Source organism: Prionailurus bengalensis, chromosome D3, assembly GCF_016509475.1.
Source record: "Prionailurus bengalensis isolate Pbe53 chromosome D3, Fcat_Pben_1.1_paternal_pri, whole genome shotgun sequence".
NCBI lineage: Eukaryota > Metazoa > Chordata > Mammalia > Carnivora > Felidae > Prionailurus > Prionailurus bengalensis.
This window is the reverse complement of record NC_057356.1, coordinates 12926015-12938172: the sequence shown is the minus strand read 5'-3', so window position 1 is coordinate 12938172 and position 12158 is coordinate 12926015. Positions and strand designations below refer to the sequence as shown.

Below are 12158 nucleotides of genomic sequence, written 5' to 3'. Positions count from 1 at the left end.
CAGTGAAAATAACATCAGGTCAAATACTGAAAGAGAAAGATAGAGGGATTTTGAGTCCTTTACTTTGAGTATAATAAATTTTATTTGGAGTTGTTTCATCAACAGACCTTCAAAACAGCCGTAACTGAAATTATAACGTAAGGATTATGTTTCAGACTTGGTACATTAAGACTTTTTGCTATACAAGTTTTCTTTATATCTTATTTTTAAAATTACTACAGACATTCAGGAAGTCTCAGAAACCCTGGGAAGAGTATTCAAGTTCTAGGCAGGTTTTGGGGGTGTGCGTATTAAATGGCTTTCTTTTGTTATAAAAGATTCAGTGTTTGCATTGTATAGGCTATTATCAAACCGTTGTGTATACGCTTTAATATACAGATAGTTTATATTTTGTGTGTTGATACAGCTGTCTCATAATATTTTTACCTTCCCCATTTGATTTCCTTAAAAAATTGACATGAGTTGAGAGGTGTATAAGTAATAGGTACTAAAATGAGAAACTGTAAAAAATCAGACTTTGAAAGGAGTCAGGAAATAAAGAGCCATATCCAGTAAGCGATGGTATGCTTTAACCTAAATTACCACATATGCAGCATTACGCTTAAGTAGAAATTATCAAGTCGATCTTTAACATCTGTTTCTCCTCCCTGCCTTAGTACTGGTAAGTCCTTATGGCTTAAATGGCACGCTGACAGGCCAAGCATACAAGATGTCAGACCCCGCCACCCGTAAGTTGATTGAGGAATGGCAGTATTTCTACCCAATGGTGCTGAAAAAGAAAGAGGAGTTGAAAGAAGAAGAGGAGTTGGGATATGATGATGATTTCCCTGTGGCAGTCGAAGTAATTGTTGGTAAGAGAAAATATTTTGCCTGAAGAACTTTATTCTATCTTCTTCATCTTTCTTAATTTAAAAAGATAATCATTGAGATTCATCAAAAATAAGCTCCGTAATTCTCCCATCTTTTTTTTATTCTCTTGACACCGTGGTATATGCTGAGTAGTTATCTTGCCTGAAGCACCGAGGTCCCTGTATTCCAAATGCTATTATCATAATGTTGGAGCACATGTTTAAACAGCTATTAACTTAGGAAGGAATGGAGCACATCACTTCTGGCAGGACCTCACGAGCGTCTCATGTTCATCCTTGAGCTTTGCCTCTGACCGCTAGAATAATCAAGTCGGCAGCCTGCTGTGAGCTGTTTCTCAGGCCCGGTTCACTCCTTGCTCTCTTTCCTCACAGGTGGCGTTCGGATGGTTTATCCTTCAGCATTTGTTTTAATCTCTCAGAATGACATACCGGTTCCTCAGAGCGTTGCCGGTGCTGGAGGCCATATTACCGTCGGGCAGCAGGGACTGGGTAGTGTGAAGGACCCAAGTAACTGTGGAATGCCTCTCACCCCTCCCACCTCTCCAGAACAGGCTGTAATGGGTGAGTACAATCCAGGCATGTCCTAGGTGGAGGAGGTCACAGAAAAGTACGTGGTTCCCTTGCCGTGGGACGGATGAGCAAACTCACGGTGAGACATGCCTTGTGGAGGAGGTGGAAGGAACACGACAGGGGGATTTTGCAAAATGGAGGAAGAAAATTTTCGGCGAACACAATTCCGGTGCTTCCAAATTTTTATTGTGCTGTGTTAGTCTCCACTCCATTCGGACAGTGTGGTTGCTTCTCTTAAGTTCGGTACACACTTCTGTCCCTTTACACAAAATTAGGGCACAAGCTGTAGGCTGCTCTTTTTTTCCTTAAACGGTGGAAAACACTAAATCAGAATGGCTGAAGCGTGTGCCCAGTTCACCACTGCCAGCCAAGGGCAAGTCTAGGATGATTCTTTCCTTATTATATTATAAAGTTAGACTGGCATCTAGGAACTCCGAATCAAATAATTTGTTCTGTCAGTAATCTGTCCACATTAGTGACAAGTATTAATTACATGTGAAAAATTTAAAAATGTCCTTAATGGAAAAATTCAGAAATTGTTTAAATTGGGAGCATTTTGCCTTCTTTGTTGAGTGGTATATTTTCTGTGTTAACTTTTTGGTTGTTGTAGTTGACTTCATTTTAATTGGAAATCTAGTCAGTAAGGAAAGGATACTCATCGGACTTGAACTGAAGTGAGATCATTTATAGGCTTTTTTAATGCGGGCCACGTTAGCAAAAGCATCAGAGTAAATAAAGTCTTGGGTGGTGAACTGAAAACAGGCTATCAAGCATGATACATACTTCCGTGGTTATTTTCACGAGATAAGACAGTATTTCAGAATTTCTAGCATGCTGCTTGGCGTGTGGAGGGTATTCAGTAAATGTTCATGGCTAAGCAATATATTGGGGACAAGGATAGATACTGTGATTGAATGCACCTAATTTAAAAACCTGGCTGTGTAGCTTTCACTAGGTGAGTTGGCTGTACTCACTTCTCATGCTTGTCTTGAACCTCCGTCTCCTTCTCTGTTAAGTACCGTGTACTTTACAGAGCCGTTACATATGCTAGGTGACGTACTCGCCAGAGCTCTGTAAGCAGCGGAGCAGTATGTGGATGGTGGCGTAAGTGGTTTTAAAGCGGTACTCACAACACCAGCTCCAGCACACGTGATCGTGGTATCTAGAAGGAATTATTCAGAAACTGTGTGGAAGGCATACAAGTGGGCAACACGCAGCCTCTGTCTTTGGGAGCAACGCACTTGCTAACACCGTGAGAAAAGGACATCCGACTCTAATATGGTGCAGCAGAGAATTTGGATGACCCGTTGTGAAAGGATTTGCTCAGTGTTTATTCAAAAAGAAAAAAGAGAAAAACGCTTTGACAGTTTTGTTTAATAATCATCATAGAAAAGATCTACTAATATAAAGACTAGAATTATCGGTATTTTGAAAAGTTGGTTAATTACATTTCTTCTTGAGGCTTGGATTTTAAACACTTGGGCTACATAAGTTGTCATCAGTTTTTGTTTATTTGGTTGTTTTTCTTTTTCCTGGTACTTAGTGAAATTTATATTTAATGTAAAATTGAAAGCCTGCTGTATGCATGATGTCCTGGCATCGTGTCAGTTCAGAACTCTGAATTTCACAACTCAGAAACACCAGGTTTTGTTTATGGTGGTTTTCAGTAGGGACTTCCTCACTGTAGATCTTCAAATTACTTTCCCTGGACTCTGTGTGAGTATCATTGTGCTAAGCCCTGGGTAAATAAGTCTCCCCTGATGCCTGTGCTCGCTCTCTCTCTCTCTCTCTCTCTCTCTCTCTCTCTCTCTGACTAACTAACTAAAAGCCACTGGAATCTTTGTAAAATGAATTTGTCTAAATTTTCATATGTGATAATAATTATGATACGTTGAAGTATAGCTTAGGACTCCTAATGTTTCTCAGAGTCCTGCTCAGCCTTGTCATTTGTGTAATGACTAACATTGCACATTGACGTTTTCCTAGATACAGGACAAAATGGGTTCCCTTTTCCCCTAAGATGGCCAAGAATCTCCTAGATTAGCAGGGGAAGGAGGGCCAGCTGGTTTTGGTTGAAATCATTCATGCCACACGTGGATAGGTACATCAGCTTGCACCTTCTGTTTATAGAGATAATTTTGAGAAACAATATTCAACATGTATTTGACAGCATGGAGTACAAGTCTTATTTAATTCCCTTTGAGATATCATCCACCTTTTAGTTCAGTCATTAAAAGCTACTGAAAAGCATGAACTCCGTTTTAATCAGGAAAGACTGTGCCTTATTTTCCCTACCCGTCTCTTTCTTTGTTCATAAATTATCCCTTATGGTGCCATGGACATATGATCTCTTTAGCTAAATTGTAAGCTGTTTGGGGGACAAAGGGCTGTGTTTTCTATTTCTGTTTATTTCTCCACTTTTCCTAGTTTTATAATAAGCATTTGAAAATCCATTATAAAATTGAAATGAATTACTTTGTATCACAAACCAAGTAAAGATGAAAGATGGTAATGAAAGACCAAATTTCTTGTCTCCTTTAACTTAACTCATTTGTAATATAATAATACTTTTATAGGGAACAAGCAAGCAGTCTTCAGTTCCTTAGAATCGTAAGCATTTTGACACTGGTCTTTGTTTTTTGTTTTTTTAAGATAGAGCTAAGCCTAACCATTCAACTTATATAACAGTAGTGTTCCATTGTTATCAGGACTATTAATTTGTGGTATTAGGATGTTTGTTTATCTTTCAGATGAGGGTAGAGATTTCTAGGGTGCTTAAAATTGATTATTTCGGTCAAGATGTTTTGATCATAGTTCGGTTGAGAATAAAACCCGGGATTTATTTATGAAGTCAAAGGGATGAAAGTAATTGAATCAGAATCTAATACTGAAAATCAACTTCAGTATTTGTCTTGTATGAGATAGAAGTAGTAAAATACTCATAACCAATAATCAGTATTACCAGCAATCATAATCAACATAATAGAAAGAAATGGATTACATGCCAACTATAGTTGGGAAAACTCAGTGGAGTTATTAGAGAGAAACTAGTGAATAATCCTCTAATACAGAATGTCGAGACAACCTCTTTCAGTGTTTTAGCACTAAGCTTTCATAAATAGTGTCAGGCATAAGGACAGACAGTTCCACACACAAATTTGAAATCTGACCTTGTTAAAAGCTTTGTGCCATTAAGTTCTTTTCTCCTACCCAGGGCACTGGGTGCAGTTGCACAGCCGTTAAGCTAAATGAGCATAAAGCTCCCTCTACTGTTTTGTTCTTCCTTGAAACTTACTTATTGTATTGGGGATTTAAAAATTTAAAACAATCTATTCGTGTTTACATTTTTAATGTTACTGTGTAAACCCTTACAAGTAAGTTGTCTCCAATATCTGTAGAGTAGGAATGCCTCTGTGTGGGCATGCCCTTGGGGTGCGTGAGTGTTGATGTGTTTAACTATTTTAGGGAGAACACAGAGAAGCATACAAAGTGCCGGTCTGCAAATTATGCTCATAGTTACAGATAGTAACTAGTTGCCAGGGGGGTGGGAACAAAGCTACATGAATAATACGAGTTTCAACAATCAAAATATTTCTGTTAAATAAGCTTGCGGTCTATGTACAAGGAGATCTTTTCGGATAATTTCCACATTACAGATTGTCTTTCTTTTTCAGGGGAGAGCGGAGGTACGCAGAGTGCGGTCAGTCACCTAGGTTCTCAAGACGGGGGGATGATAACTATGCACAGTCCAAAGAGATCGGGGAAGATTCCTCCAAAACTCCACAATCACATGGTCCATCGAGTCTGGAAGGAATGCATCCTCAACAGAACCCAGTCCAAGTATGACTTCTGCATTCTGTCTGGGTCATGCTTCAGTAGCCGTCTCTTTGATTACTACATGAAGAGTGTCACTCACATTGTGCCACTGGGTGACCCAACCTGAGGAGTCATTGGATTCGTAGTTCATTTTTTTTTTTTTAATTTTTTTTTTTTTCAACGTTTATTTATTTTTGGGACAGAGAGAGACAGAGCATGAACGGGGGAGGGGCAGAGAGAGAGGGAGACACAGAATCGGAAACAGGCTCCAGGCTCTGAGCCATCAGCCCAGAGCCTGACGCGGGGCTCGAACTCCCGGACCGCGAGACCGTGACCTGGCTGAAGTCGGACGCCTAACCGACTGCGCCACCCAGGCGCCCCTTATTTTATTTTATTTTTTTTTTAACTTAATAGCACAAAATTCAAAGCAAGGATGTTAAAGACGTTTACTTTACTGAATTTGATTATTTAGGAAATTTTGAAGTTCTGGTCATCTCAAGATTGGCACAGTATTCATCTGGCATTTTTTTTAGCACAGATGGTGTAGGACAGTAGTCAGTGGGTGTGGTTTTCCTTCGGATACCAATTTATGAATGTTTTCTATTTACAAAGGGAAATGACCTTCTTCGCATTTTCTGTGACATTGGCCTTCTGTTTTAAATGACAATACAGTTCTGAACTGAACTGATGACAGAGGGGTGTTTACCAGCAGCTGTGCTTCTGTTGGTTGATTTGGGGAAGCCATATTCTTTTCTTCCCCTACCAGACTTTGCTTCCTTCCTTTCCTCCCCTACCACCTATCCTCCTGCTCTCCCTCCCTGCCTTCCTTAACATTATTCTGGAAAAGAGGAAGAATTGATTCTCAGAAGAGACTGCTGATGATTATTTTAGTTGCATGAATGAAAGCAAATAGTAGTCGATAAATACTATTCTACTTATCCAAATTTACGTAAACAGATTCAGCATATTTTCACATCTCTTTTGATAGAACTGAGATGTCCCCTTTTTTGCCTGAGGAAAGTAAACAAATGAGTCTTCATTCTCTAGAACAGAATAAATATGGATGCTCTTGCCAATAGCTGCTAAGAACTCCACTCCTTTTAGAAATTAATTAAGTGTTCTTCAGTGACTACTTAGAGTTCTGTATACAGATTTAAAACCTGTCACTTGGATCGAGCTTTTAGGAAATTCATACTATATATTTATTCCTCAGTGAATTGGTTCTGGAGTAGGCTGCTGATGAAGATACAGTACATAAAATCTAGAATAGTTGCAGCGGGAGATTATATATCATGTTATAGAATTAAAAAGGTATCTTTAGTCACTAAAAAATTATCCTTTTCTTTAGAATAATTGGTACAGGTGTTTTCACCTCTATCTACAATGCCTAGATGATTTCCAAGTTAACATTTTCTTTTTCTTTTCCTGTCATTTACTGTCTTTGATTTTTGTCACCACTAACCTATCACCTTCGCCAACTCTAACAGCCCTTTGTGGCAGCAGCACAGAGCAGGGAAGTGACACCCAGAAAGGCAGGGGAGGGTAGAGAGCAAGAGAAGTCCCTCCAGAGCCGTCATCGAAGCACTTTGCAATATCAGCTGTGGCAGAATCAGCAATACAAAAATACTGCCCGGTGTTTTCTTGTCACTGTGTAATAACAGACACTGCTTTTTGCTACCAATTACCAGTGACATGTAAGAGGTCATTTTTTTTCTTGTCTTTAATTCGCATTACAAGTGTAAAGTGCTGCCCTTAAATGCTAGTAAATATAGGAGTTTTAAGAATGATTTAAATAGTCTGTCCCAGGGCATGTAATTCACAGATGCTGCGACAAGATAATTTTAAAAATTTCGGTTATTTCTACAAAATTTAGGTGGCTTTTTAAAGCAACGGCCCATAGTGCCAGGTAGTGTTTTAATTGCTCTGTGTGTCACCTGTGTTCAAATGTACTTTATTCTTAAACAGAAGTATTTTGGATCCTGCTTCTTCTAGTGCAAAGAACAAGTTGGTTCTCCCGCCCCCCCCCCCCCCACACACACATCCTAGCCTTGGGTCGCTTTGAGCCATCTCTCAGCTAGCTAACATTACTATGTGTAATGTATTTGGGTCTTTTAAACATTTTTCTCCCAGAGGTACGAATATTATCTCATGTTGACACAACTCACCTTTTTAACCTTATGTAGGAGGAGCCAAATGTCGACTCCAACTCTTGAAGAAGAGCCTGCTAATAATCCTGCTACTTGGGATTTTGTGGATCCAACCCAAAGAGTCAGCTGTTCTTGCTCTAGGTAGGTGGTGGACGAGGCAGAACGGGGGTCGGATCGGATGGTGGCACCTTTTGTTGGCTGTGTCTCCTGGACTCTCAGACCGCTTCTTCCCCATCATTTTGTTTTGTCTTTTCTGTTCAGCCTTCTTCCTCCTCCAGTAGAGAAGAAAAAGATAAGTCTTTTCTTCTATGCAGATGGTACGGTTTTATTGTCAAAAAGAGCTTTGTTAGATGACTGGCCCTGTGATCCAATTGTTCCCACAAGTTTCTTCACAGTAGCTGCCTCAAAACTAAAGGCATCAGTTTGATAAGACAGTCTCTTCCCCTTTAAATGAGTTTATTTCATAATTCTTAATTTTAAATAGAGATAAATATTAAATAAGTTGGCTAGAATTCATAGGATTTGGATTAAACAGGCCTTCCATAGATAATTTGTTTTGTTGTTGGTACTGCTGGTGTGTTTTGATGCTTGAGGCAGGTATTTGGTAACAACATCTGCCAATGGCTAAAATTCTTGTTCATTCATTTAGATATTTGAATAGAACCCTGAGTTGATCTCTGTAGAAAATTTTTGCTCTCATGGGTATTACCTTGACTTAATCACTCCTTGTGGTAGTGGAGTCCTATTGTCCTGGGCACTCATGAGGGTTCTTAGGTTTCTTTTCTTTTCTCTTCTTTTCTTTTCTTTCTTAATTTATTTCGAGAGAGAAAAAACGAGAGCGTGCAAGTGGCAAAGGGGGGCGGGGAGAGAAAAGAGAGAGAGAGAGAGAGAGAGAGAGAGAGAGAGAGAGAGAGAGAGAGAATGAATATGAATCTTAAGCAGGCTCCATACTCAGCACTGAGCACAACGCAGGGCTCAATCCCACAACCCTGGGATCATGACCTGAGCCAAAATTAAGAGCTGGTTGCTTAACCGACTGAGGCACCTGGCACCCCAAGGTTCTTGGATTTCTTAAGTGTGTGTCAGCCTTACCCCCAGCTCAGCTGACTGTTGAACATGTGATGGTGATTATTCACTTAATGAGCAACTGGGAGTAGCTTTGCTTCCAAACTGTGTATTTTCACATGGGATACTGCTCAGCACTTAGAAAAACTTCAGTGGAGATCATGCATATTAAGAAAAAGGCCATTCATTTCCCTAGTTTAGATAGGGGTTCTTAATGTGGCATAAATAAGTTGGCTTCCGAGTAAGGAGGCAGTCAAATGACCCCTGAGAATATATGCAAACTGTGTGTGTGTGTGTGTGTGTGTGTACGCATGCACACGCGCGCGTGTATACACACTTAAACAACAGTTTTGACACCACCTTCCTGTCCTCCCCTGCCCTTATTGTTGATTCTCTTTGTCAAGCTCTGCCTTACTAGTCAGCCTTTTTTTTTTTCCTTTGAGAAACATTGTAAGTATCAGCCTAATAAAACTCACTATTGATTTTTTCAAAGAGGATGTTTTTGAAGAAGTTGCTCCTCTCTGAGCATGTGAGAATCTCTCTCTGATCTCAGGGTAGGTATGGTATGTCAGCTGAATCTCTGTTTTACTTCTGTTTCTTGGCCATTGTAAATTGTGTGACAAAAAGTATTTTCCTATTAACATGGATTTCTAAACCGCCTACAGCCAAGTTATAGGCCACCTTTAGAAAGCACCTAGGATAAAAATGTTAGTGTATTTAACTTTGCTTGTGCCTTTGTCTTGTTTTTGGTCTTAATCTAGATTTTTCACCTTTTTACTGATTTCTGTGACATTTTTATTTGGTACCTCAAGTTCTTTTTACCTGAAGTGTAAATAAATAACACGTTTTCTTTTGTCCCCTGAAGTTAATCCTTTTTTTTCTTCACCAGATCTTTACCTTCAGGTCTGTTTTGTAGTTATGCATTTGATTCTGTTGAGTCCCAAATATTTATCTCTAGACGTGACTTCCCATATATGCTTTAGTCTGATATTTACGGGGGTACCTTTGAGAAATACCCTTGATATTGACAAGTCTCTTTTCTCACAGATCAGGCACATTTTTTTAAGTCACCATTTTCCCTTCTCAGCCTAGAGACGTTATCATTTATATATTTTTCTTCCATTTTATAGATGATTTTTATCCTTGTATTTCACAATGACTTCCTTTGAAATATCTATGGTAGTAATTCTATTTTCCCCATTCTTCTAGCCACTGTGTGTGTTTCTACAATGTTTGGCCCTGCTTCTGGTTTCTTCCCACCAATGGACCACCCATATAGTTAGCTTTCTGAGCCTGATCTGCCTGCCTGCTCCATGGAGGCCTTTTACCTGTTCAGAGATTTGCAGTGATAGTCTGTTACTTACTGATGTGTCCCTAATTGTAACCATTTCACAATGTAGCTGAGTCGTTAAGTACAATTGAAAAAAAAAAAAAATGACTTTATATGAGATTATCTAGTTTGCAAAAAGTCCTTACCTTGAAGAGGCTATCATAAAATATCTATCAAAGGATTGGTGTGGTTAAATGCTCTGAGAAAGTCCAAATGAAAAAGTTTTATGTAAAAGACTTTTAGAGCTTAGGTTTTAAAATAAGCACCCCTAGAAGATTTGATTGAGATATTTTTCAGATGAGACATTCACCTCTTACTGTGGTATGGTGCCCCGCAGATTTAAAGGACAATTTTTACCTTATTGACAATAGCCTTATGCTTAAACAACCTTCTTCAAAGTCAGATTTTTTTTTTTTTTTTTTTTTTTTTGAGTAGCAAGGACTTTAGCAAGAGTCTTTTTGGATTATCTACTGCAGGATTACCAAACCCATTATGGAATGGTCCACTCCTCACACTGTTTAATGGCCTTATGGGGCAGGGTGGCCATCCTGCTGTCCCACTAAACCATCCCATTATGCCACACAAATCCGTTTTACTGCCCACTAGGGCATCATTTAGTGCAATGCAGCAGTAATTTAATGCCACCCTAGTGGCCTCAGAGAGTTACTGCTACACCGGCAGGAGAGCTTACATGTTTCCCTGGGTTGATTTATATATTGGGAGGAACTGGCTGACCTGCTATATAACTTTGTTGCACAGATTAAACCTTGGCATCGTCTCGTGGGCCCTTACTGAGCAATATCTCACACCTGTGCTTACCAAGAAGTGTGTTAGGGTATGAGCAGACTTGCCATCCTGCTTAGTACAGGTGCATTTGAGTATATGTGTGCTTTTAGTATTCACTCCCCCTCTTTTTACTTCTAAGTTTGTGAGTCTATAAGATCCAAAGTTGTCTTTCCTTCCTTCTTTTTTCCAATAATAGTGGTGTATAAGGTTTGTAGTCTGCTTATTCTATTAAATATTTGTAGGATTGACCCTTGGTTTCACACTTTGGGGGAAAATCGCATAATTATTTTGTTCCCGATTGACAAGACTACAAGCTGTTATAAACCATTCTATATTGGACTTAGTAGAGTGTTGTAAGATAGAAATTGGAAGCTTTTTTTTCTCTCTGTCTTGGCGAATGATCTCATTACTCTTGTTTTTAAAATGCAGTGTGAACACGTTATCTGAGTCCCTTACCAAATTTGAAAGATTTGGGAATTTTGCAAATCCGTCTTTTGGTACGCGCTAGCGACATTAAGTCCATCTCTTACCTGCTGGATTGTATGTGATCGGTTCACTACTCTCTGTCAGAGTGTGTTGCAGTTTTTGTCATTATAAAAATAATGAGCCTGGAGACCTTTTCCGTGTGTTAGTGCAGCCAGTGTGTGCTTAGAAGGTACAGCCTTCTCAGAGGCATCTCTTTTGTAATGTCATAATGGTGCAGGGATGTCATACTTCCAGAAGAGTGCGGTTGTTCTCAGGTGTGCGTTTCGTAACCTTATTTTAATTCTCATTTCAGGCATAAACTTCTAAAACGTTGTGCAGTAGGACCCAGTCGACCTCCCGCAGCATCTCAGCCAGGCTTCGGTGCAGGACCATCATCATCTTCATCTTTACCACCTCCTGCTTCCAAGCACAAAACGACAGAAAGACCAGAAAAGGGAGACAAGTTGCAGAAGAGACCCTTGATACCATTTCACCACAGGCCGTCTGTGGCTGACGAGTTCTGTGTGGAGCAAGATACACCAGGACAGAAGCTAGGGTTGGCAGGGATCGACTCCTCCCTAGAGGTGTCTAGCAGTAGGAAGTATGATAAACAAATGGCCGTGCCTTCCAGAAATACAAGCAAGCAAATGAATCTGAATCCTATGGATTCACCTCATTCCCCTATTTCCCCTCTGCCACCAACACTCAGCCCTCAGCCACGAGGTCAGGAAACGGAGAGTTTGGACCCGCCATCTGTCCCTGTGAACCCAGCCCTCTATGGAAACGGGCTAGAACTCCAGCAGTTGTCAACTCTGGATGACAGAACTGTCCTCGTAGGCCAAAGACTGCCTCTGATGGCAGAGGTCAGCGAGACAGCCTTATATTGTGGGATTAGGCCCTCGAACCCGGAGTCGTCAGACAAGTCGTGGAACAGCTACCGTCTCCCGCCCGTTGACGATGCTGAGTTCCGGCCTCCAGAGCTCCAGGGCGAGAGGTGTGATGCCAAAATGGAGGTAAACTCAGAGAGCACCGCGCTGCAAAGGTGAGGAGACTCTGTCCCACCCACCCGATCGCCCGCCGACCGAGGCATAGGGTCTCGAGGATCAGGGC

At 40.3% G+C, this 12158-nt stretch overlaps 1 protein-coding gene across 2 annotated transcripts in view; it reads left to right on the top strand.

Annotated features, from left to right (window-relative positions):
* MED13L (mediator complex subunit 13L) overlaps positions 1-12158 on the top strand; it is a 306114-nt gene that overhangs the window by 247525 nt on the left and 46431 nt on the right. For both annotated transcript variants that reach the window (XM_043557691.1, XM_043557690.1), the window contains exons 6-10: positions 657-851; positions 1242-1430; positions 5114-5279; positions 7439-7543; positions 11362-12090. In XM_043557691.1, the coding sequence (XP_043413626.1) occupies positions 657-851; positions 1242-1430; positions 5114-5279; positions 7439-7543; positions 11362-12090 (1384 nt within the window). The remainder of the gene's footprint in view (positions 1-656; positions 852-1241; positions 1431-5113; positions 5280-7438; positions 7544-11361; positions 12091-12158) is intronic.